The sequence below is a fragment of the Merops nubicus genome, unplaced genomic scaffold (assembly GCF_000691845.1).
Source record: "Merops nubicus isolate BGI_N331 unplaced genomic scaffold, ASM69184v1 scaffold18321, whole genome shotgun sequence".
Classification (NCBI taxonomy): Eukaryota; Metazoa; Chordata; class Aves; order Coraciiformes; family Meropidae; genus Merops; species Merops nubicus.
Window position 1 is genome coordinate 61,426 of NW_008586456.1, and position 26,601 is coordinate 88,026.

Genomic DNA, 26,601 nt, shown 5'->3' on the forward strand with positions numbered 1-26,601 from the left:
TTCAGAAAGCAAAAACAATTTCTGTGTGGTCCCACTGTGCTCAGAGAGCTATTAGTTTCTTGCTGATGACCTTCTCCTAAATATGGACTGAGGAATTTTGTTATGTTGGAAGAGAAAAAGGTGACTTACCTGAAGGTCTAGGTGTGGGTGTGACCTTCCTGAGGAAGGAAGCAAAAAAAAAAAATCTACCGGTTTAATTTACCCCAGAAGGTGATACTCTGTTACAACTAGTCAAAACTCATGTCCAGGTGTTTGTACTTTCTTTCTTTAAATGGGAATCTTTACCTGTTCTGGTCTTGGTGGCTTGCTGGATTTTTATGCACTATACCGGCAATCATCAGGGTTTTGTCTGTGTATCAAAATGGGATTCCCTTTCCATCCTTGGGAGTGAGGTCCTTTGTTCTGTCTGGCGCTTTCAGCAGCTCTGATCTCAAGGGCAGCCAAAGCAGCTGGGCACCACCTCACTCACTGCTGCAGTAAAAAGAACAGTAAGAAGAAGTTGTCTCATAGTCGTACCACTCTGCTGTATTTCTGCCAGCTGTGGCTAAGCACTCTCCTTGTCCAGTAATTTTTTTCTTGCATTGCTCCATCTACCCCTTACATTCTGTTCAAATTTTCTTTCTAGTAATTATTTGCACATCAGGTTTCCCATCAAGGAAGAGAAAGTAAAGTTCTTGGCAACATTTCATGCCCAGAAGCTTCTTTGTCTCATGTCATTCCTGAACTTAATTTCCCATTATGCTATGAAGAGGCAGGAACCCTCCATACAAATTAGACACATGTCTCCCTACACTTTATCATTTATATATTAACTTGTCATATCTACACCCAGATCTCTTCCCTCCTTCTTCATCCATCCAACAAGCCTAGCCTGTGTTACTCTGACCTGGTCCCACATTGCTTTGTTCTAAACAGAGCGAGACGTAGTGCCCATATTGCAGCTCTTCTGCTCTGTAGCATTAACTATGTGTTCTACTGCCCACCTCCTGAAATAAGGTCATTCTGCTGATGGCTGTTCTGTTCATCTGAAAACGGGGATTTTGGTGACAGTGTGTGCAGAGTACCTGTGACAGATTTTCTACATGTACATATTCTGTATGGCTGCTTTTAATAGCAGCTTTGAATCTCAACCTTTGTTACGAGCTGTTAAGTAACTTCATGCATGGCAATCCTGTCACTGTAACTGAGTTTGGTTAACATGCTTATATTTCTCCAAATAGTCTCATTCCACCTAGGTATGTCTTTTATTCCAAACAGTAAGTATTCCTTTGTGAAGTGAGCTAACAATGCATCATTTGTAACAGAGAAGTTAATGGGAATCTGGATGTAATAAGGGTTAGTGACCTGAAACTTCTCCATTCCATAAGTGCCTCGGTCTCAAGCAGGTTCAGCTGTAATTATTTTAGCTAGGTAGAGAGAGAAATCAGTTCCATCAGAGGCAAAACATTACAAGTTATGAAATGGGATCTGTACGTACAGGCATGCTGTGATCGTGTCACTGCATGGGGGATTGAGTACAGAGGAGATTAACGTTCAGTCTTGGTTAATAATCCCCATCTTTATGATAAAAAGAAAAAAAAAATTATTATGAGCCTTTCTAAAATAATGGCATGAAGACGACTGCCTGAGCCTGGCTAATGGAAGCCTGAACTGCCTGTATGAGTAAGGGACAACATTTAGATGGAATTTAGAGTTGTTACTGAAGGGAGGGAGTTGCAGAATTTGCACAAAATCAGCTTTCTGAGGTCTTCAATTCAAGAAGAATGTTTTTTATTTCCCTCCAAACAGAAGAGGCTATAATGCACCCAAAAGCTGACATTTCTGTGCAATGAAGAACTAAGGACAGGTGATGTAAGCAGAAGAGTTTGTCCTCATGGAGGCTATACCAAGATAACTGTAGATGTATTTTCACGTTTTTAGCTCTGTTTTCCTCTCTAAATAAGCCCCAGTTATTTTTTGGGGGAACTGGTCTTCTGTTAGGATCAAGCAAAAAAGAATAAGTAAGCAAAAAACCCACAACTGAACAGAAAACCCAGGATGATATGATGAAGCCCAAATACTGACCACACACCAAAATAAAACCCAAGTTTCAGAGATGCTGAGGAATGGGGAAAATTACAGCCTAGAATTGTTGATGTTACCCTGTTTCTGTCAGATTTAACTGAGTTGGAATGTGCTTGGTCCTGCCTTTCAAAGAACTGTTCATCTGGGTTCAAATTTCACAGGCAGGGCCACAGAAACAAACCAAAAGAAGCATATTTGTTACACCTTTGGTGCCATTTCCTGTCTGTGACTCTGAAATTACCAGTAGTCACCCTTGAATGGTTTTTGGCTTTATGTAAAATTTGTATCCTTCAGACGGATGAGCTGATGTTCCCCAAAGAGATCTGAATTAGGGTGGTTTTTTTTGTCCACCTGGTGCTGCATTTCCCATCTGCCTCAAACAGGTTTAAAAATATTTTAAAAAGGCCTTTGTATGAGTTGCATTCACAGCTCTGCTGACACTCGACTCTGCGGGATGTAACTTGTACTTCCCAAATGTCATACAGCTAAGGAACTTTTTTTCTAACTGCTCCTGAAGTCAAAGAAGAGACAGATAAGTAATTTCCACCAGTCCTTAAGTAATAATTTTTCTAATATCCAAGCCATTAAAGCCTTTCGTGGCAGCTATATTTTCTTTCCTATGAAGAAATCTGTCTTAAAAACATAGACATGCCTTATGAGGATTTGAAGTCCATGTGAGGAAGTTTCTGGGATTTATTAAGCAACAAAGTCATAACAAACTTGCCAGCACTAATTTTGCTGCTCCTGTATAATTGCCTTCAGGAATACTCTTTCATGGCCATCCACCACAACGTCTGTTGGCAGTGAATATGTCCACACAGTGCTGTGGACCAGTGTCTGTGCTGCATAGGTGCCAGATGAAATACTGGGTGCAGAGGCAGCATACCCCACTTTGATCTGTGCAAAAGTATCAGGGAGGCGTCACCTCCAGCATTATACTGAGTCACTGCAATAACTTATGCTGCTGGTGTTTCAGTATCAGCTTCCACCAAAGTCAGTGGGAGTTCTTTCATTCATTTTAGGGATCAAACAGAAAGAAAGGGGAAAAAAAAAAAAAAAAAAAAAAAGGAGGGGGCAAGGAAATGAGATTCCGTGGGGTTTTTTCCATCTCACTGATGTGTGACATTTCCATCTTCAGTTTTGATTAAATTTCCCTTAATTAGCCCATTAAGCTAAAACCACCAAGGCTAATGATTGAAATGTTGGTTAACTGATGATCTTGTTTCAATGGAATTTTAAAGACATCATATTTCTAAATTAATAGTGGCATTAAACTGAAGAAGAGAAGGAGATGAACTATTTGTTGCAGAAATGCTGGTCTCAAGAGAAGTTCATACTGAAACTGCATTCATGCTAGAAAAAAAATCAGGTTAATAGGCAACGAGAGCAGCACTGGTGGTCCTAACAGTGTAACATTCACATGATTTTTGTATTTTGGAAGCATTTCTGTCATTTTTTTCATCCCTGGTGAACTTCAGGAAACTTCTCAGTGTGCTGGTCCCAGTGCTGCTGCAGGTGAAAGCATCAATGCTGTCTCTTAACTTGACTGAACTGTAAATAAAAGTAAAAAGCAACCTATTGCACTCTGATATGGGCATGTTAGATGGCATACCTTCAATGGCAGAAATACTGTTTTGTGTCATCCCTTCCTGCCATCTGGTAATTCTCATAACAACCCTTCATTGTCTGAAGAGGAATGACATGAACAGTGCATCAAGGGCTAACGCCTTGGGGCATGAAGCTTAGGTTCTGCCAAGGAAATTGCCTGAAGCTATTTTCAGAAGTATTTAGTTGCCTGGAGGTACAAATAGGTGTGTAGTAATCTTTGCAAAAGTATCTGTCTTCTCTTTTATGCAACCTGAGCTGAGGTCTGCAGAAGTGGAGAGAAAAGCTGACATGGAGGAACTGTTTATTTGTCTTTGTAATTTGTTTCCCAGCCTCAGTTTAGCACTTTACAAACATAAATACACATCAAAATGCCCACACCTCCAAGTGGCATTTAGTGTGGGCCCCCAGGAAACAGGCCAAAGATCAGGTGCATAGGAGACTCAGTTCTGGTGGTCCCTTCAGTGTAGCACACAGGCTCACTGGGTGCAGGCATTGATTTTCAGACATGGCCAACTGGAAGACATGTAACTGAATGCACTTCCAGCTTACCTTTTCCTGGAGGTTTCAGCAGCACAGAACAGGGAGGAGAAGCTTCTGCTGAGCTACAGTCTGGAGTTTACAGCCCAGGGTAGGTGCTGGTTCTCCACAGCGTACCAGATTGTGACCTGTGGTGGTTCAGGACCTGTTTCACATACGTTTCAGTCATCTCTGCTGCTGCCCCAGTAACTTAAAGGAAAATGTAGATCAGGGCCCATTTTGTCTGTCCAACAGCTTTTGTTTAAGACTCATGTGGCATGTCTTGAACTGAACAGCTGATGTTTATGCTAAAGCTTGTCATTTCATTTGAAGTGTTGCTGTGGAGCAAATGGGGAGGAGGCAGAGGGAGGACAGCCAATGTAGTTGGAAGCCAGTTTAATATCCAAGGATTTTATGTTCCTTCCATTTCTCTTCCTAGACATACCTACAATGAGTTTTGGGTATACCAAGTAAAAATTGCGAGGCTTCTGGCAACATCAGATGGCAGTTGCACTTTGGTCTGGGATGGCCAAAAAATACACTTCTGTGATCTTCAGATTTGTTTGGATGGAGCTGCCACCTTTTGAGCTGATAGACGGATCATTTAGCAGGGAATATTATGTCTTGTTGTTTGGTTTCCTTTACCACAAATAAAGGAGGGACATAGTAACTGTATCAACTCTTTTCTGCTGTGAATGGACTGTGTTCTGTTCTGAACCCATTGCACCTTTCAGGTGCTGTCAGGAGTTCTTTCTGTTTGAAGTCTTTGCTTTGCTTGGGTCAGGTTTTCTGGCTTTGCCCATCTGTAGCTTAGCAAGAACACCAGTTGCAGATGAAGATGACACTTCAGTCTAGGTATCCTCAAAAGGCACATATAACCCTGGGGCTGGTTTTAGCTTAAACCAAACTTCACAGTCATCTCCGGTGGTGAAAGCTGTGCTATATTTGAGAACAATGTAGAAGTTATGTTTGTTGAGGCTGCAACAGTCAAAACCTTCATTCAAAACACAGGACCATACTGTCCCAAAGTAAATATACACAGGAGCAGAGAAGCTTTACTTGAATTTTGTTTTGTGAGGTTAGTTTGCTGGTAAAGGAGAGGTAGAAGAAAAAAAAATTCTGCTAGTGTTCAGATTCTTGCTGCAATGAAGGAACTGGATTTCTACAACCTTCATAAAGATATAGGGCTGCTCCTCAAAAATACCTTGTTCTGTCATCAGTTTCTGGTCTAAACTGCAGCACCTGCAAGAATTCACATGCTGGCTAAATGCTTATATCATAAAAGATAGCACAGGAGCCATCAGCAATAGATCTACATTAAAGAGGCCCCTGAATGGCTTAACTTCTGCTGGTATAAAACATCAAGATACAACAGAGAATGAGGTCTAAATAATATTTCATATTCTCTTGCAGCTTATTCTACAGCATATGATAGTTTCATCTTTTTATAGTCTTGATGCAGCCTTTCAGCGTTGTGTCTGACTTCTGGGCCATGGTCAGCTGCTTACTTTTTTTATTCTTATTCTCCTTCCTAAGCAGAGTATTATAATTTTATGTGGCAGATATGAATCAGGAGAACATGAACTTGCTAAGCTAAGAGAAAATCTAAATCCATGAGTGCACTAAATTAATGCATGGCCAATACACTATCAGATTTGAAGTATTTGATTGTTGCCTATTTTTGCGCTTCATGTTGACTTCTCATATCATTGGGGGTGAACGTACAATGATCTTTCTTCAGGCAGCACAGGGGTGGCAGAACTTCCCAGCAACAGCCAGCTGAAAGTGTAGAAGTGATTTAAGGCAAACCAGCTCAGCTTCTACAAGGAGATAATGAGTTCTGCTCTTCCTATGGACTACCCAGTGTCAGTTCCTCTCTTTTGTGACTGCCAGGACTGTTAGATATCCTTTGCTTCATAAAGGGTGGATCAACACCAAATACCTTCTAAATTGGTTTCAGCCTTTGATTGCCAGTTCCTTTTAGAAACTCCAAATGACTTCAGGAGCCCCAGACTACATTTTTTTTTTTCCTTAACACTTTAAGTTGTAAATCACTTGTGAGAATAAAATCTCTCAGGTGTCTGATTTTTTTTTTTTGTGCCAGAAGCCAGGGAACTTTATTTTCTGTCCTGATACTGCCACACACACATACTTGCACCAGTTTTGGGTTGTATGCTTCCAAAGGGAAGGGGGGCTGTGTTCTTTTTTCTGTCTACCTATATTCATGTAGAGCTCCCCTCCTCAGATCACCTTTGCTTGTTAGGAGTGAGAGTACTTTCTCTGTCAATTTAATATTTTTATGTGTGAAAAGAAAAGCTTTTTCTTCCCCAGTCTAAAACTGCTTTAATTGTGAAGAGTTCTGGGTTTCATCTATTTAACAGAATTTAATCCCTGTTCTTCCAATCTGTGCAGGTTTTGGTTTCAGATCATCGCTTCATGGGAAGAAGGATCTGATGCCATTATTGCTTTTGACAACGTCTCCCTTAGTCTGGACTGTTATTTAACAAGTAAGTTTTCCTTTTATCTGCAAGTGGCTTGTCTTTTATTTGCCATGTAATTGAAATTTGGAGAAGGGTTGAAACTGTGGGGAAGGGATTTGGTGTTGTTATCTTCAAAAGACTCTTGAAATTTAAAGGTATGTTTCAGATATAACTGTGCTTATGTGGAGGAGACCATTCAGGTGCACACCTTATTAGTGGAGCCAACCAGTGAATGGGTTCTGAGTTTGACAATAAATGGGGTAGGAAGACATGTGGTGTGGGAGGGTCAGCTTCCAGCTGAGGCAGTAGTGTCACCTCTCCACCCAGGCTGATGCAGAAGCCAATCTGTGATTATAGAGTTCCACATGACCTGGTCTGCTGTGTGACAGTTATCAAAATGAATGACAGTTGGACTCTGGCTAGGAAAAGATGGGCATCCTGTGATTGACACTAACTTTGCAGTAACATTGGGCACAATACTCCAGATAAATTAGAACAAAGTTATTTTATCTGGACTGACACGCATTTAATTCTGAATTGGAAACCAGGATCTTCACTCTCTCCTACTCTTGGGAAAAATTTGGATTCTGATCCAGACTTTGTGATTGACTGGCCTCTAGAATATGCCCAGTCTTTACCTCTGCTGCCAGTTTTGATCCCATTTAGATTTTCATTGAACGTTTGTGTCTGGCTCAACTTTCATAGTCTCATGCATAGTGAATTGCTTAATCTGTAAATATGTTCAATGATCTGTCACTCTGTACCTCAGACCAACAATTTACATGAGGATTGGAGCACTGCTGCTCTGAACACATGAAACTTCTGCCTTGGGTTGAGGAGTACAGCTTAAGTGTGTTCATTCGTCTCCTAGGGTTGAAGCTACAACCTCTGTATCCCTGTCCAGACTGAAAACCTCTAGGCCACTTCCTCATCCAACAGCAGTCAGAATGTTTCATCTGCTTTGTATTATGTTCATTTTCATTGGCTGGGGTATGAGTCTTTCCATTTATGCAGTAATACCCCTTGATTTCTGTTCTAAGTTCAATGTACCTCAGGTTCCAGTATTCTAAAGAGGTAATAAAATTAAGCTGTAATTTAAAAGTTCCCATAACAGCAATGGAAAGTCAGTCTGCCCTTTCCTTTTAGTAGTATTATATCTAGTGACTGCAGGCTCTTATTCTCAGCAGAGAAGCCTGTGGCCCTTGACTTAACTTCAGTTTTGGATTACGTACTGACTCAGCCACCCTTGGTGATAAACCAATCTGTGACTTCTTCTTTTCTAGTTAGTGGAGACAGGACACCTCGAGGTATCACTCCAGACTCAAGCAATTTGCTTACCAGTAGAGGTGGCCAGAAGAAGTTTGGATGGGAACAAAAGCTTCTGGGAAATCTCCAGATCAACACTGCCCCCATTTCCGGCCCAGCAGGTAATTGTCTGGTCTGAGAAACATTTTCAGGCAGCAGAGACTTCCAACTAGTACAGATTTTAGTTCAGTGTGGCTAAATACAATATGATTCCTTTATTTTGTTTTACCAAAGCCTTTATTCAGAGCTTTTCCCAAATCCCTTACAAACAAAACAAATCAAGTTCTAGAAAGCAATTACCTTTAGGTGTTAACGTAACTTGAATTTTGATTGAAAGCTGGTGAAAGAAAGAACCAGAGGGAGCCTCTTCTTGAAGTAAAAAATTGCTTTTAAACTGTAAGACAGGTTTGTTTGGTGTCATGGTCATAAAAATCAAATCAAAGTGTCCAAATAGATTGAGTCCATTATGTGATAACCTGAATGCTCATCTCTAGTTAATATGGCGCTGGTTTGAAATGACATAGCTTCACTTTTTTAAGTAATATTTTCATTACACCTTTGAAAGATTACAGCTTTACATTTTGTTTTAAAAACAGGATTTTTAGTTAACTAGAAATGTCAGTCTTGTATGGTCCATGTTATTTCATTCTCCCTTGTCTCCCAGCTGCTCTTTCTAGCTTAACTGTAGTGGTATGGGCCAAACAGGGGCATCATCTTCCTTCCCCTCACATCACTGTCTCCCCTGTTTGTCTCTTCCCTCTCCCAGGCTTGCCCACACATTCATAATATCTGTTTTGGGCTCAACACATGTTTTCCTGTTTCAGTCTGCTTCCTTCCCTCCTCCTTGCCACTTTATGTTCCGGATTTCATTCAGGTGGCCACAGCCTCCAGCCTACCAGGGGAGCAGGGCTGACCATGGAAATGAGGAGTAACTACAGGAGAGACAAGTGTGTGCTGTAACTGCCACCCTCAGCACTGGGTGCAGCTGTTTCTCCTAACTTAGCGTTAGGTAGTTACGTGCCAATTTGAAATACCACCCCTCCTAAGGCAGAAATAGGAGTGTGGCTGGTATATGCCTCCTTTACTTTGTCAGTAAGCCCTGGGATTTGCTCTTTTTGCCTTCTCTCCCACTCCTCCGTCTTAGAAAGACTCCTTTGAGTCTGGTCTACTTTAGGTTATGTTTCACTTTGCTACCTGCAGCATATTGTTGAAATACATAAACTAGTGGTGTTAACTTGGATACCAACAGCAGTCTGCTCAGTGTGGTCAAAATCTCCACGCAGCCTTCAAAGCCTGTCTGAAAAGCTGGGTGTATTAGCCCACCCCATGCTGCTGCAGTATGGCAGCAGCTGGTCCCTGAAATCTCTTGTGAAGCAAGCTCTGGCAGTGGAGGCTGATGACAGTCTGCAGCACAGGCCAAGAGCTGCTGTCAAGTGGAGTTTATTGGTGTTCTATGTACTGAGCATCATACAGCAAGAAAAGTGCAGGAGCCCTGACAGGAGTCTGAGGAGAATGAGACAGAGGGAATGATCTCACGTGAGAGGCTACTGGGCGGGGTGGACCTGTGCTTTAGCTACAAAGGTTGTGTCTAGCTCTGTTACAGATGTCATGTGTGAGCTTGGGCTCATCACAAAGGTATTAGTTCCAAAAAGGCACCCTCTTTGAAGATCCTCGAAGTGTTCCCTTTGATAGGTATATCTCTGTTTCCTCCTTGTAAGTGGAGCACCTTTTAAGTGCTTTCAATATTGCTCTTAGGCCAGTGATCTTGTGGTAGGGTCTGTAAACAGGTGTAGATTATGGACTTCTGGCTGACTTCCCATTGGAGTGTCAGTGGTTAGGTGGTGATGTAGTTCCTTAAGGCAACTGTACATTTCCTTCTAGGGTACCAACTGGTTTAGTAACAAAAAAGCCATATCAGGTTCAAAGTGGAGAATGGCCTGGAGTTTGGATGCAAAGTTAATGTAAAGGCTGGGGTGGGAATGGGGTGGCCTTAGGCTAGAAAACTCATGGCTCTGGATTTCTCTGAGAATTTTGTTACTTCTTACTCTTCACTAGACCTGAAATGATGAACATATTCTAGCTCTTCTGCTCCCTGTCCTAGCTGAGGAATGCGATTTATAGAAATGCTTGGATGGTAGAAATAATGGGAATCAGATTGCATGGAGGTGGAAGAGAAGGTCACTGAGGTACTTTGAGCAATTCAAATAATTTGTTGTGACCTTTGGGTGTAAATGCCAAGCAATTCCTGTGGTATCTAAGCCAGATTGCCTAATTTCTGGGCTTGATCCTCAGTTTTCATGTTCTGTCTAAAACTGTCTGGGCCTTGTGGTTTGAAATCACTCCTACAGCAATATTCTCCCCTTTGTGCCTTCAGTGTAGACAGGACAGCCATCAGAGAAGCTAAGCTGCAGCTTCTTGTGGTGAGGAGTTACTGCCCTTCTGAGGGTCTCCACAGCTCTGACTCACCTCCTTCCTTTGTGTTGCCGAGTCCCTGCTCTCAGTAAACACTGCAGATGCTTATTTGGTCCATGGGCTATGCATTTTATCCAGCTTTAATCTTGTTTCCTCCTGCATCCTGTAATGCATTTAAGAAACCTCAGGCTGAGTCTGTCAAGGCCTTTATATTGACGGCCACATATTTACTGTTGTGTGAGTGAACCGACAGCACTAGCACCACCCTGAAGTCCCAGAGACTGCATATGACCAATATGACCTCAGCCCAAAGTAATTACAGCTAATGTGATCTGTGGCTTGTGTGATGGATCACATGCTATAGTATTTCCTTCTTAAGAAATCATATTAAAACAAAGAATTATGTTCCTATAGCTGAGAAGACAACAGAATAATAAAATGCCCTCCCCAAGCCAGCTCAGCCAACACAGCAGGAAAGACAGGTACCACTTTATTTACATGACAGTAAACCCAAAGAAACTTTGTTGCTTTCAAGGATATGGACCTTCAGTTTGTAACTGAGAACCTTTTATGAGCACCTGCTGGTTTCGCCTGTGCCTGGAAATTTATTTTCAGCAGAAGCAACAGTCATCACCACCAACCTCCCTGTCCTCTGTTCTCAGGCCCTGTAGCCAGTGAATTACTTCTTCAGCCTTGCCATTGCGTATCGTGGCTCCGCGTGCCTCCTGGACACGTACGCCAAAGGCTCAAAACACGTAACAGCACACACAGCCATGCTGTGGAATACCCTAAAGCCTCCAGAAATCTCTTTTCCACTGTCATATGTCACACATGGGATGATGAACACACTGTGGAATAAGACCTCAGATTGCTACAATTAACGTGGTGGTGTTGCTCTCTCGAGTTTCTTGATGATGACCAGGAGCGACACAGAAAACTTCCTGCAGGTTTCAAGTCACACAGTAATTTGCAGTGCAAGGTGGATGTTAGATAGATAATTACAGAGCAATGCAAGTGCTTTCCTTTTCAATTCATTAATGACATGTTATTTGCTGAAATGCCAGCTTCTTGCTGAAAGGTTGCAGGTGAAACTTGATTCTAGAAGAAGCCTGCAAAAAAGTTATAGGAAAGCCTGTGTATACCAGAAGGTTGAAGGAACTTTGGTGAAACTAGATTTTTCAACTGAAATGGTTAAGTCTGTACAAAAGGCTGTGTGCTGCTTATTTTCATGTAAAGCAAGCTTACTTTGGCTTTGTTTTTAAATTGATTAGGCATTAGTTTAAGTAAAACTGAAAGCCCACTCAAGCCGTAGCTTCTCCCCACAGAGAGTTTAACTACCAATTAAAAAGACAATTTATATCACACCAATGCAATTTCTTTTTATAGACAAGGCTGGAACATGGGAAATTGAGGCATATATAGATATTGTGAGCAATAATGAGGAATTCTAGGTAAATAAAATAATACCGTGGAAACTGGAGAAGACAAAATAGGATTCTCAGTAGGTGAAATGAGATAACAAGTTGCAGAGCAATCAAGCTTTAATTAAACATTTCTGATGCTTCTGAATAGGCTGTAAATACCATGAGGATAGCCTCTTGTTTGATGTTTCAGCTTCTCATCTGTCCCACTGAAAACTTACTCATGTCAGGGCACACAGTACAAAAATGGTGCATTGTGAAATGCACAAAGAGATTAACCTTTTTTCTTCTCAAATCTTGCATCGTTTTGTCCCACCTGATCTGCGTGTCCACCAGCTGTTGTGCCACCAAGGTTTCTTGCATGGAAACGGTCATCAAATCATTTTCTCCTCCAGACTGGATTACTGTTTTCTTTCAGCTGTGATCTCTTCCCCACAACACTTAGTGGTTGCACAGATTTTGTCTTTTGCATCAGGGAGAGTCCTATTAGGAGTACTTACATGGCTGTTTCTCGGAAGAACTCTGAGTCACATTAGTTAATCAGATGAAGGAGCTGAAAGGAACAGCAGAGCGAGTATTAAGTAAAAGAAAATTACATTTGGTTGCTCTTTGCGTGCAATTATACTAACTGAACTATTGGCATAATGCAATAAAGGTATCTGCAGAATTGTATTTTTGTATTAAGCATCAATTAACACAGTGAATAACAGCTCGGTGTACTCCCCTCAAGAAACGTAGCATCGTGAACACTGATAGAAAATGTTTAGAAAAGATGGTGGGATCTCAGATTACATAGGCATGAATTTCTTTATCACAGTATTTACACTCGCTTTCTCTGTGGGACTGAAAATAGCAAAGGTGCAATCCTGAAAATCAACATACAGCCAAATCCTAACACAGCAAAGCTGAACTGGCATAAGTGCTCTCCAGAGTTAGTCATACCATTGAAATAAACAGGACAGTTTATACATTTTAGACCTAAATTTTAAAGCTGCCCATTCTTCAAGAGTAGCAGTTCAAATTGTGCAGAAACTATTATAAATATCAGGAAAGGCTTTTAATCATTTTTTGCCACCTCCACTCAACTTGGTCTTTGTTGTCTAATATGCATTTCTAATATCCTTCGTAATTGCAAATAAACAAATTCCAAAAAGTTAGTAGCATGTTTCACTTACCACCCTTTATGGAAGACTCCCACTATGTCTTTAAATGAAACATAAAAAATGAAAGAAATTTCTTTTCTTCATGCTGCTTTGTTAATTTCTGGTTCCAAAACTTAGCAAGAAACAAGGTGTTCCCATTGTCCTTGCCCTGTTACACTGACCACGGATAACTTCCTACAAGGATGCCCTGACAGTGTTCCTTTTACATGAACACTCAAGAAAAATCTAAAGCATGAATGCAGCTTTGAGTATCTCTTTGAAATGATACTCGGGATCAGTCTGGCATACATTTGTCATCAATGCAGATGCTCCCCTTGTTAAACTGAAAAACACATCCAGGTCTCCCATTGCTGCTCTCTTTTAGAACACGGAGCAACAGAGGTAGAAATAGTAACTCCATAAATAGTTGAAAAGCCAGCCCCCTCTTGGTCTCACTGTGTCTGTGCAACTGGTTCTAGTATTGCTGGCAAGACTCACTAATTTCTATGATCGTTTTATATGCCATTAATACCATTGTGTAGACACATTTGACAGTTCAGGGACAGTGACTGTGAGCACAACCTAGTTCTGCTATTCACTGTATCTTTCAAACCCCCACCCCATTAATCTCTGGCAAACTTAATCCTGGAAAAGGTAATAATTTCAAATAGATGAAGCAAGCATTCTGCATGTTCATGGCGTCAAGTTTGATCGTCTGCCTGAGATGAAGGAGAAAACTGAACTCCCTGAGGGACAACTAAGAGAAATAATTGCCTCCAGAAGTGTAGCCACTGAGATTCTTATGCCTCTGAGATATGAGACCTTATAGCTTGTATTAATTTCTTTTTTTTACTCTGTTGGAAGTAGGAATAACTTCTTGGCCTTCTTGGTTGTGGAAGCAAGTTCCACAAACAGCCTACATATTGATTTGAAGCACTGATGTATTTCACTAGTGCATTACTCAAGGTTCCAAAATAAACCAAGTACCATGGTGCTTGGTTGGCAATTTTCTCAAATTATGGTAAAGTTTTGGAATGAGCTGAACCTCTGTCCAAACTAGCTTAATGTAACAAATGCCAGTTAATGTATTTAGGTCCTTGAGGTATAGCTAAAATGCCCATGTCTGTTTTGTGATACAGCGTTTATGTGCTATATGTGCCAGAGAAATGATTTTCTATGTTAGAAGTACAAGTGGGCTTTAGGCTTTGCTCCACTCCTTCCTCTTCATTGTTGCTGGCTGTTACTTGCAACAGTGCCTGCAGCAGCCTTGGGCTGCCCATAGTTTCAAATGAATTAGTCATTTTAAGTCTTGTGGGATATTGTTCTTTTTGTTTTCTGAGAGCAGGATATCACTCCCCTTTGTGGTGGCTCAAATCCAGTGCTGTGTGTTTTAGTACCTAGCCAGGCTGTGTGAAAACTAGAATTTCTCCTGTGTATGGAAATGTTTCAGTAAATCTAATTTGGAAAGGACAGCTAGGAACAAGGAATTTTTTTAAAAAATCTGTTTTAATAGAGCGAAAATGGCATGTCTTGCAAAGTGTAACAACATTTTGTTGCTGGGACCTTAGCAAATTTTTTTGCAGAGATTGCAGGAGAGCTTTGGGGCTGGGGGCAGCAGGTGTGTGGACAGGCAGAAGACTAAATGTTTTTTCTGTCATGTTTCTTGTGAAAGTGGAGATTCTGTCAAATGAACTGATGTATAAATTATTCACTGTAGTAGCATCCCAATTCTGAATCTCAGTGTAATCATCACTTCTTTTTCTCCCACCTTAAACAAGAATTTCCAGTTTTTAAACCCAGTTAGCATCTTGTAACTGCTAATGACAGAATACATAGGGACCCGACATCCAACTACTGCTACTGTTTGCCACAGGAATGCTCAGCTGCTTCAGGGAACCAGGCATCTGTAACCTGTGTGGAGTTGGGCCAACTTCTGAAGTCCACTAGGAGTTTGGGAAGATTTAGACTGGAGAGTGCTGCTTTTTTTCCCATCATGAGTACAGGTGGCAGCAGTGGTGCAGAAGGAAGGAGAGGTGTGCTGTGCACTGTGCAGCTAGCCCCGGTTGTGCACCGAAGGAAAAATCTATGCTTCTCACCTAGCTGCTTAAGGATTTTCCATTCGCTGCTGCTACTTTAGTCTTTGGAGATTAAAATAATGCTTCAAACTGAATTACTGTAAACTGCTGTGGCATGCAGCAACCTGTAGAAATGCTCACTCTGAGCTCATGAGACATGCTGCAGTCATTTCTAGAATCAAGAGAAAATCAATACTTTCCAGGGCATGAATGGTTATTCTTACTTAAAGAAGTGGTGGGTTATGTGAGGTGGAGAAGTGCTCTGTTTTGTTACTGGGTTAGTGGTTTAAGATCTTGGGCTGCTGTTAGATCTGCAGAGTGAGAGCTGGCTTTGTGAAGCAATTAATAGAGCAGAAGGAGGGAAGTGCAAGGTTTTCAGTCTGTATGCAGAATTGTAAGTAAGACCCACCTGTCCTAATTATGTTGAAATGAGGGGCGACTCCTTCCAGTGCCATATTCTGTCCCATTTAATTCAGCGACAAAGCTGTTACATGTTGGACTGGCTTTCAGTGTTGCATCTCAAAGTGCATATAAACAGGAGGAGGACCATTTGCAAGTCAACGCAGCAGTGACAAATGAGGACATGGCACAACACCTGGCTGTAGGTTTTACTGAAATCCTTGATGGATCAAATTAGGTGCCATCTCCCCACAGACTTCACTTGAGCCAGATTTCCTCCTGCAATGTTCTGAGCACTACCCAGCTCTGTTGTTTCTGAAACTCATCTTCTCCCATTCCTGTCTGCTATCTACCTGAGGAAAGCAAATAAATATGTCTGCTAGCACTGACTGCAGCAGCTGCAGGACCTGGGAGGCTTTGCATATAACCCTTTATATACCACTCTGTGGATTACAACAGGACCACTTTTGAAATCTAAGATGGTTCCTGCTGTGCTCAGTCACCTCCAGGTTCCTTACATCATACTCCCTGTCATAACATATCTATAGGTTTTCATTCCTGGTACTCTCATGCTCTTAAATGCCAAATTCTAAGAGCTTAGATGCACATTCACTAATTTTAAATTACTAGCACTGTTTGCTCTTACTCTGATACTGCCTCTGCACTGGAAAGTGAGAACTCCTGGAACCCAAGGAGTCAAGAGTTGCCAGTTTCAGGTCCAAGTGTGCTCTGTGTTATATGTGTGATAGTCTAGAGATACTTTTTCCAAGGCCAGGTAAGCAGATAGCTATGGAATGAGCTATTTCTTTTAAGGGAGTAAATCAGAAATGTAAAGCTGAACCATAGCAACAGTATGCACCTTCTGTGATCTGTCCTAGGTTTTACCACTTCCAGTTTTCCATTTTGATTCTCTTGTATTGGGGGCTTATTGTCCCCTTGAATGTCACCTACACGTACCTTTGGGAACATGTTTGATGTTTCACCAGAGACATCCAAATGGCTTCTTACTGTTCCAAACGAAGACACTTACTTGTCTGCTTTACTAAACATATGTCTCAGTGCAGGTGGCTTAGCCCGCTGGGATACTGCAATGTTAAATCATGGCAAGAGATGACAGAATAAGCCTCTCATCTTCTGTTTTGTGTGAGATTTTACTTTGGTTTGGGTTTTTCCTTCAAGAATAAACATAACTAACTTCTGGTGAAAGACTGTCGATACCAGAGCTACTGAAACATTTTGCTTTAGGAACTTTTAGACCTTGCTTTCTTAGGTGCTTTTCCCCACTTACCTGTTGTTTTGGGGTTTCTAGGGGGGTACATTGGAGTCAGAGGAGGAAAGAAGAATACTTCCATTTGCTATTTGCTAATTTTGAGACTTTATACTGCCACCTATTGCTGAAGAATTGGAGAAATAACTAAAATAAGTATGTAAATACCCATATAAAACAAGTAACAGCAGCAAAAATCTCTGGAGGACCCTTGCAGGGGAGTTTTGAGGAGGAGTGGCATAGATTTTGCAGTAAGAAGGAAGAGATTATTCTCTCAGTAGTAGTTAGACTGGGAAGATTTTGTGAAGTAGTAGTTTTGCATTGCTTCTTGTAATAGCAAAACTGTATTACAAAAGTTTTTCAGAAATATCAGCCACTTTATTTCTTAAAGGCCTGCCAAATTATTGGATCCATTTCATGCATTGAACTTTTTATAAGAAGGACTTTAGATCAGCTTCAGAAATAGTTTGTGAAAATGTAATTCTGACCTTGTGCCTGGCTAAAGTAACGTGTTTACTTGTGTTTCTGGTGGGTGAACCCCTCCAGTAGCAGTAATGGCAGAACTGCTGGCCTCTGTCATCCAGACACGTGTAGACCATTATTTCTAGACCAGATCTGCTTAGACAATAGCTCTGAATTCCAATAAAGATAATGCTTTATCTGAGCTAATTAGTACCACTGCTGAAAGAGTCTGTATGTGTTGTATTGCATTAGTGGAAGCTGAGGGGAAAAATGGTGCTCTTAGAGAAAGCCATAAGGAAGGCTGGCTGGCCCAACTCCATTTGTAGAAATAATGTTCTTTAGATGTATTTCAAGTCTTTTGTCTGTAATGGCAGTAGAATTAACTAATGGAGCTTATTAGATTGTGTATATTACCTTCTTAATAAGTATGAATGATAAATCATGTAATGTGCACCAAAAATGCTTAGTCCACTTATTTACCATCTTAGTTTTGATTACGTATGAAATATTTCCTGATATACGAGCAAATATGTTAGAGTGGATTTTACAAGAACATTGTGATCTCACAACTGCACTGGCCCTAATAATGAATCTCTAAGGAAAAGGATGGCATTTTCAGCATCATGTATTCAAATTTTAAAAATTGGATTTTGAGGCACAAATTAGCAAAGCCTTGTTCTAGAAATCTACTTGTACAGGGCTAGTACTTCCAGTTAATGAAAATGGCTGTAATAGGGATGAGTTGATTTATACCTACAGATCTGGCCTAGAGCGCGCAGAGCTGCGTGCTTGTTCTACAGGCCTCAGTTAGGTGTTTTGCCTTCTGAAGCTTAACTTGAATCTCTTGTGAGAAGTAATTATTCAAAATACAATTAGTTTAATGTTATGCTTTAATCACTGAAATGATGTTGCGTTTACTGGTTTTTATCTAATTAACAGCTACTTTCCCCATATAAAATAAATTCAATAATCAAACATCTGTAGAAACTTAATGGGCTAAAATGCACCAGTCTGGAGGTTATGAGTGTGCACTTTGAGAACCCAGAGAGCAAAGCCAAAAACTGGGTGGTGTTTGTTGCCTTTTACTCTGTGATCTTTGCATTTTTGAGCCTTAGAAAAAGTAAAGTTTTTTCTAAAACAAAACAAAACAAAACAAAACAAAACAAAACAAAACAAAACACGTTGTGATAGCTTTCAGGAGATGTAGATGAAAAGCTGAGATATACAGTGCTATGAGTCTTTTTTAAAAGAATTCTGGGAGTATTTGTTCTGGCTAAAACCTCAGGGGCCGGGTTCTTCTCTTGGTCCAACAAGAGAGTTTATTCAAGAGTAGAACAGCTACTTGATCTTTGCAGGTTTGGATCATGCTTTGCATATGTCCTCATTTCAGATCACTGGTTATTCACAACATGTGGTGCCAGTGGACCCTATGGCCCCACGCAGAGCCAATGCAACGATGCCTACAGGAACTCCAACCTCAGTGTGATTGTAGGAGCTGAAGGGATTCTCCAAGGCATTCAGATCTGGAGAGTACCCGCAACCAACACGTACAGGTAAGGGAACTATCTCTGGTTGTCATGATGTATCTTTGCATTCAAAACTTCTCCAAGCTGCAGATACATGCTAGGCATGTATGGATTATTATATGCAGAAGTTTGGCCGGATCTATATGGGTTTTACTTCTCTCTGATCCTGTGATTTCCAGTCCTTGCAGTCTCAGATGTCTTGCCTGAAAGGTGCAACTTTTTGGTCAAATAGAGAGAAATGTCCGTCTGAGACAGATATATCTTTAGCCTAAATGGTTACAAGTTGTATGAGCTCTGTAAGGAACTGAAAATCAAATGTTTTGACCTTCCCACACCAAGGGGTATACATACCCCATATGCCCTGCCTTGAATTCTGGGGTCAAAATGAGTTGATCTCACTCTCCACCTGGTATAGGAGGCACACTTGTATGTCAGCATTTCTTATGGGACAGCTTGCATCAGGCTGTGCTCACCATCTTGACTATTTAGAATCTAGACAAGGTAAGCTGAGCCTGGCTTGCCACTGTAGAACTAATTTTGAAAGCCAACCACCTAAATGTTAGACTCTGTGATACTGAGGGTTCTAACACTTAAATCCCTCTGTGGAGTAATTTTTTAAAGGGAGATAGTCAGATATGGTTCAATGCCACTTAATCAGATTTTTACCAGTCATCTTTGCTTTGCTTTTTTGCTCTTGCTGGGGAAGAAAGTACAACTGGAGCTTAGTTCACTGTATCTGAATGGTAACATCAAGCCATTACATCATCAGTTTGTAAGCAGAACTATCTATTTGTATCGATGGCTGTCTAGTGGGATATTTTAATCCAACATTCCCTATTGAAACCAATAATGGGATCACGGATTTCAAAGCAGAACATTCCACTGAAGGCTTTGAAGAAATTTCAGTTAAAACGTACTGGCACCTTCTGTTTTTTTTTATTTTATTTTTGTGGAAAAAGAATATTAATATTGAGGATAGATGTCAGTATCTAACAGAAGTCTATTGCAAAGCAGTTTTGAAAAACTGGCTGGGCTAGGCGCAAGTTCTGCCTGAGTGCCTATTACCACAAGGATTGATGATAATGAAAAAAACATTAATGATATTTTACTCAGCTATCAAAAATGAGTTGCCCGAGGTGAATAGAATTTTTCAGGACCGGCATTCAGTAAATATGGTTATAAAGTATAGCCCAAAAGAGAGGAGGCAATAAACTTACAACGTTGTCATTTCTTTAATAGCACAGACCAAGAAGAGCTAGAATTCCAGTGCAACTCTTGGCTGATTTTTGCTACATAATACAAACTAGAAATCCTGCAGGGAGGGCCTGTCAATTTAAGTCCTGTAAATGACCTAACAGACTTTTAGATTCTGTATAGATAATAGATGGCTAATGTCATTGGTAACCTATGTATAAATGGATGACATTCTCTTCTGCAACTCTTAAGGCTATAGTAGAGAATTCATAGCCTGGGGAAAGGAGGAGGCAATTGTGGACTTAAATTAACTTGACATCTTCCTGATTCTGGGCTGCTGAAGGGGCAGCAGAGTCCCACAGTACAGCATAGCCCTAGGAAAATGTCAAGCTGCAATATGAATCTAGGACTTCCCAGTCTGGACCCATGGCCTGTATTTAGCTCTCCCCTGGAGGCCTGCTGCACTGTGGGTCCTGCAAGTTAGCCTTGTAGCCATCTCCAGTGTACCTGGCCCAGAGAGAAAATCCTGTCGGGCTCTTAAGAAAGCTGTTGTTATGCCCCACCAGGACATTGTACACTGTGTAATGTAGAGCAGGGAGTTACGTTCCTGCTAATTGCATAAGGACAGAGACTGTGTGAAGATGAGGCATAATCTGCATTATTAAAAAGCAAAGCAGAAAGCTCAGCTTTGCATGAAACTCTACTAGCACAAGTTAACCACATCCAGAAAAGTCCACCATCTATGAAAGTTGGGGTTGGCTGCCACACACTGTAGTTGGCTTCCTTTGAAGGCTGGAGTCCTACATGCTCCAATGTTGTTATGGACCAAATCATGTGGTTTGCTCCCACAGGGCTGCCCATCATGTAACAACAAAGTTACACAATATAAAAGAATTTTTTTTTTCATATTTCCTTCTAAGCATTCAGAAGGTCTCTTCACTCCATATCTAGGCCTGTGATCAAGTATCAGAGAAGTGAACTATAATGAGTTATGTGTTACCATCTATTATGTGAATTCATTCAATTTTTAAAGCCCCTTTTATTGTCATTTCCACTGTCCTCTCTTTTCTCTGGTCCCTTGTTGTAAGGTAGCACACAAATGGAATGCAAAAAAATGTCCTTCTAAGTTGGCCAGCCTAGGCACTGCATTTTCTCATATTCTCAAAACTTGCTCCAGTGTTTCCTATCACCTGTCTACCTAGAGGTGGATTTTTTCTCCAGCACATTTTTTCTGGTTTGCACAGCCAATGCACGCTGCTGGTCCTGATCCTTCCTGAAGACGCAGGGTTTGGGGTTTTTTTTCAGTTCCTGAAAGTATCATAGTAAAAGAAAAGGAAGAAGACAGTGGAAGGTATTCTGTATCCTGTTTGTATCTACTCAGGGTCATCTGAATCTTTCTCCATGGACAATGTGGTTAAATGGATACCTCCTGGAAAAGAAGTTTGTGCCTAAGAAAAGGGATCCTGCTAAAACTTGAAGTCATGATAACCCATCTGTTTAAATAGTTACACTAATTTTGAACAGGGAATGACTGTCACCTGAATCTGCTGGTTTTATTTGTTTGCAGCTGTTGAATGGGGCCAAAATGGATTCTCCTGAACTTTCTCACATCATTGCTTGTATGCAAAATCTGTTCATACACAGAAAAATATGGCCCTTAATTGCAGCTGATTAGCCCTGCCAGCTTGCTGTGCCTGATAGTTACACCTCGTTAGCCATTACAAAATTCTTCAGCAAATCAACTCAGCCTTCAGACTCATGCAGCATCTGTTCAGGGCAGCCCAGTGCTGTGTCCATCACTTTTTCTGCTGGCTCCAGTGCAGCCTTACTGAGGAATGATTGCTTTGGTTATCAGCAGTGGCACGAACATAATCGTGTCTCACTGCGAGGACCTAATGTGCTTTATGAGGCACTTGATGCTCCATAGTTGCTTCGACATCAGAACAGCTTCATGCTGGCTGCTGCAGAGCAGTATCTGACTGTTCCTCATGCTAATCATTAAGGCAAGTTGCTGGCTGAAAGTGAGCTGGCTGACCAGCCTGTTCAGGGTGCTCATGCATGATGGGCACTCTTGGTTTGTTCTGCTTGTAACCTGTGTGCTTGCAGGACTGTGCTGGGCAAAGACCAACCAGGTGCAAGAGGAAAGGAGGAGTTAAAGCAGAGCACGTGTACTGTAACTGGTGGGGAACCCAGAGGAAGTTTTGTGTTCTCAAGCCCTGCGGTCACTGTTCACATGCTCCAGGTTGAATCTTCCTCTCATGGAAATAGCTGCAAAGTGGTGGTACAAAGCTGTGCCACCACTCATTTGCTCAGAAAGTTGAGTAATTCTGTCTTTTGTTGCAGCAGAGATGTGTTTGTTTTATCGTGATTTTTATAAAGTGCTTTTAAATCCTTTGATAAAAGCTGCTTCAATGTATAAATCACATACTTAGACAGGGAGAGGGAGTTGCTGAGCAATGCAGTGGTACAGCCAAATCTTTGGGTACGTCAACAGTAGTAAGGACCTCTGACTTCCCGCCTTCACTGCTTGAAATAAAAGTCCCAGGGCCTTAATTGAGGCTGCAGCAGCCTGTGTGTGCAACCTGGCCACTCCTGGCTGGAGACAGAGATGTTGTGGTGACCTTGAGTTTCGCCAGAGAGGCTTTTGCCTTCCTTGTTTACTGCAGGTAGTGTCATGTCCATCTACGCTTCTGTATTTCTCTGGCCCTGGGAATAGGAGAGCTGTTTCCCATCTGGTCCATGCTACAAGGACTGTAACTGTCTGCTGTGCTGCTGCTTTCTCAAATCTTCCCCTGTCAATCTCGTGCTTAATGTTCTCTTTAGCCATATGTGCTGTGCTTACTGGTTCTCCTGCTTCTGCTCTTTCTCTTCCTTGCTGCAAACCTCTCAAGGGTATGCCTTCTGGGAAACAAGATGTGTTTCTAATATATTAAAGTTTGATGAAACAGGGACTTACTCTGTCCTCAGTGAGTGTTTGCCTACAAGTCAATGTGAAAGAAGCTGTTTTGTAGCTACCCAAGTTCATAGGTCCATGTAGAACAGAGAACCTCAGTCTTCAACCTTTGAATTAGATTTACTTAGCATGTCAAGTCTTCAGCATATGGCCCTGTGACACTGTGTGCAGTTCAGGTGTGCAAGACACTCAGTGCCCAGAAGTGGTTCATACTATTTTCCACTTACCTGGGACAACTCAGGTGCTAGGCTTTTGTTTTCTTTTTGCTGCAGCATCTCAGGCTATGGAGCTGCTGGTGGGAAAGGAGGGAAGAACACCATGGTGCGGTCCCACGGGGTGTCTGTGCTGGGAATTTTTGACCTTCAGAAGGATGATACTTTGTATATCTTGGTGGGGCAGCAAGGAGAAGATGCTTGTCCTAGCGTAAGTGATTACCCTTTTTGTTTTGCTTTAAACCCTTCTACAAATCCATGGAGTTTTGTCGGTTTACAGAGAAAACCATTGTCTTTGAGGGGTTTGGGGTTATATGGTTCAAGGGATAGCTACAATTCTACTGGGAGTGCAAGAGTGTGAAAAGATGCCATATTATCATAGTACTCTGCAACTCTGGAGACAGCCACCTCACATAACCTGTTTGGTTGGTATGGGAATGGGAGAGACAAATTAATCACTGCTGGCTCAGTCCTGATTTTCATGTTACTGACCAATCCTTGCTGCAAATGCCTTGACAGAAAGGTGGAACTTCCACCATTTACAGGTTCAATAATGTGTTAATAGTTTAGTATTCTGTGGCAGAGGAGGGAATAGGAGATTCTTGTAGAGGAAACTAAGCATTGTCTGATGAAATTTCACCTACAGGTTTGATCTGGACTTCTAAGTGCTGTGCATTCCTCAGCTGTTAATGGCTGGCATCCAAGAGATGAAAGCTTAGTGTTAGAGCAGAGAAAGGTTGAAGGATGTAGACAAGAAAGAGGGGTTCTCAAGGCTAGGTGCTGAAGTAAATAATGTTAAAACTGGAATTATACATATCTACAAACAAACCATTAATATGAAGCCTCCTTGAAATGAGAAATGCCCTAACTCAAACTTCAATCTAACGTCTATAACTAGGACATGCCTGCTGAGTGTAATATATGGGCTCATTAAATTGCAGGCCACTGTAAGCTTAGTGAGAATTTATTGAGTGCTAATGTAATTCTTTCATTGAAGCAAAGAGATTGCATTGACTCGTAGAAGGGACTTTTACTAGATTGGATTGTAATCAGTAACGTCTTTGCTATGAAGGATTTTTTTTTTTTTTAATTCAATGGTAATCTAGTGGTTCCTTTGGGTCATTGACTTTGTCATTTTATTAATCATCCCCACCCAACTCCAAATCAATTAAGGAGAGGCAAGACTAAAGAAAGGAGGATTGTTTAGTTCCACAGGCAAGGCTGCACACACAAAACAGATGCTGTTCATTCTCTGGCACAGTCTAGGACACATTTTGTGGTCAACAGAATAATTTGTAACTTGAGGATGCTTTTATCAGGTCCCTCTTCCAAAAGAAGACAGCTACTCAAAAGCAGAAGGAAGTGAAAGGTCAATCCTACTATAACAGGGAGGATTTGTGCATTTTTACCTTGAAGTGTTGTTGACTTGGTGAGTTCAGTGTGCATAGCAAGATAGTGTTACTGAGGTGAAAAATATAAAGTAAAATAAGCTTAGAACCACAGCTTGCAACTTAAAACTACTCACAGCAGAGTCCTTCTTGTCATGCACCGTAGTGCTCCAGTTGAAAATCAAAGCAACAGTTACCTCTCATAGGTTATAGTCCAGAAGTATTTATAAGTGATTGTGTTTGAAATCAGTTAGTGAATTCAGTGATTTGCCTAATGCAGAAAGTTCTTTACATTTGGTGCCAATTGGTGGAAGGGAAAAAAATGCTAAGTAGGAAATATGGAGGCTTTTTAGTGAGTTGTTTTATTTAACATCACATCAACATTGCAATCCAAGGTGGGATTGCAGCTCTTATGATAGGCTTGGAACTAGCTAGCACTGGTAATTACAAAATTGCTGCTACAACATAGGTGTCAGATTAACATTAAAACTTGCTTGGAAGTCTAGATAGATATTAGGTGGCTAGTCTGTGCTGAGCTCATTGCTACTGTCCCTGCTATGACTAGCTAGGGTAAAGCTAGCCCCAGTACACCCACGTGAGCCACCAGTACACCTTAGTTCCAGCAAGATGCAAATGGCTGTCTGGCTCCAGCCAATGGGACACTGGAAGGGGAGTAAAGATGCTTGGGTTCTCTCTGTGTCTCTGCAATTTGGCTGTTGTGTGACACGGGGCAAGTCACATCATCGCTGAGTTACTGCCTTCCCTGCTTGTGAAATGCAGATAGTTTGTGCTGGGAAGTATTTGCAGTAAACGCTGCTACATCATGTATGTTAAAAGCTTATTAAGCCATTTTTTGTGGTAGTAGGTGTCAGCACTGAGCTTACTTCAAAATAATTCAATTTAAATGTCAACAAATTCTTCTCAAAAAGTTTGAAGCAAAAAGTGAGATTCTTCTAGAAGAACATTCACTTGCTTCTGCATGTGTAGTTTCACTGGAGGACAATTTAATGGTTTGGGAGGGTGAAGGGTCCATGAGGCCAGTGTGTATACAAGGACATGGAGATTTCTTATGAGAATTCAGACCTGGTCTTCTGTTTGTAGACTAATGATGTCGTACAGAAAGTCTGCATTGGAGAGAATAATGTGATTGAAGAAGAGATACGTGTGAACAAAAGTGTCAATGAATGGGCAGGAGGAGGTGGAGGTGGGGGAGGAGCAACTTACATATTTAAGGTATGGAAACATAGCCCCAGTGCACCTTTAGCATGGCCACATCCTGACACTTGCCTTTAGTATTGCAGCCTGAAACATCTGAGAACCCTTTTTACACCTCTGGGGAAACGTCCACAAAGTGAGCTTTGGGTGCCCTTCATTTCCAGTTGATAGCTGTCGCGAGTGGAGCTGCCCCTTCACACTTCTTGGAACTGCTGCACAGTATGGCCACACTTCCAGTAGTGGCTTGGAGTTCCCTTTGCAAGCATAATAGTTTGAACTGGATTTTTTTTCCATGCAAGCTGAGATTCTGGACCATAATTCTGCAGCAAAGGGCAAATTCCACAAGGCTTTATTCATATCTATCACTGTAGAATGTGAGGCTTCAGTTCACTGTAGAATGTGAGGCTTCAGTTACACATTTGGCCTATATGGTGCAATGGCAAGAAAATTTGAGGATAGCCTGTGAGTTTTCTCTTGGCAACTCTATACCTAGGGACCACTGATCTTTGCAGGCATGTACTAGCTGAGAAAATACTCATTCCAAATGCCAGTTTTGGGCATTAACAATATCTTTATATCAACCAGCTTCTACATAATTCTATGTAACTGTACATGCTCAAAAAGTTTCCAGGGTAGCAGTACTTTACCAGTGGAGACACTATGTGGCATTATATAGAGCAGTGCTCCTTAGCCATTTCACTTGATGGAAGTCATCAGACAACATTACAAGCTTTCTGTAGGTACAATTTACAGAGCTGCTGATGCCACTGTTCTTTGTTGGAGATCTTGGTAGGACTAGTTCAATTCATTAGTCTTTTGGATGTGGGTGCATAAATAAGACAATGGTAATTTGTAGTGCTGAGCAGACCTAGATAGTTGCTTAGTGCAACATGCAGTAACTAGCTTGTGGTTGAACTTCCATTTGCATGTCTGACTCAGTTTGAACCACTGCCTTTATTTCT

The 26,601-nt window shown here is 41.3% G+C and overlaps 1 protein-coding gene across 1 annotated transcript in view; it reads left to right on the top strand.

The window, feature by feature from the left end:
- The window catches only part of ALK (anaplastic lymphoma receptor tyrosine kinase), a 102,916-nt gene that overhangs the window by 52,749 nt on the left and 23,566 nt on the right, over window positions 1–26,601 (top strand). The window contains exons 7-11 of the mRNA XM_008948668.1: window positions 6,601–6,695; window positions 7,952–8,095; window positions 18,542–18,704; window positions 23,097–23,247; window positions 25,526–25,657. Coding sequence (XP_008946916.1) covers window positions 6,601–6,695; window positions 7,952–8,095; window positions 18,542–18,704; window positions 23,097–23,247; window positions 25,526–25,657 — 685 coding nt within the window. The remainder of the gene's footprint in view (window positions 1–6,600; window positions 6,696–7,951; window positions 8,096–18,541; window positions 18,705–23,096; window positions 23,248–25,525; window positions 25,658–26,601) is intronic.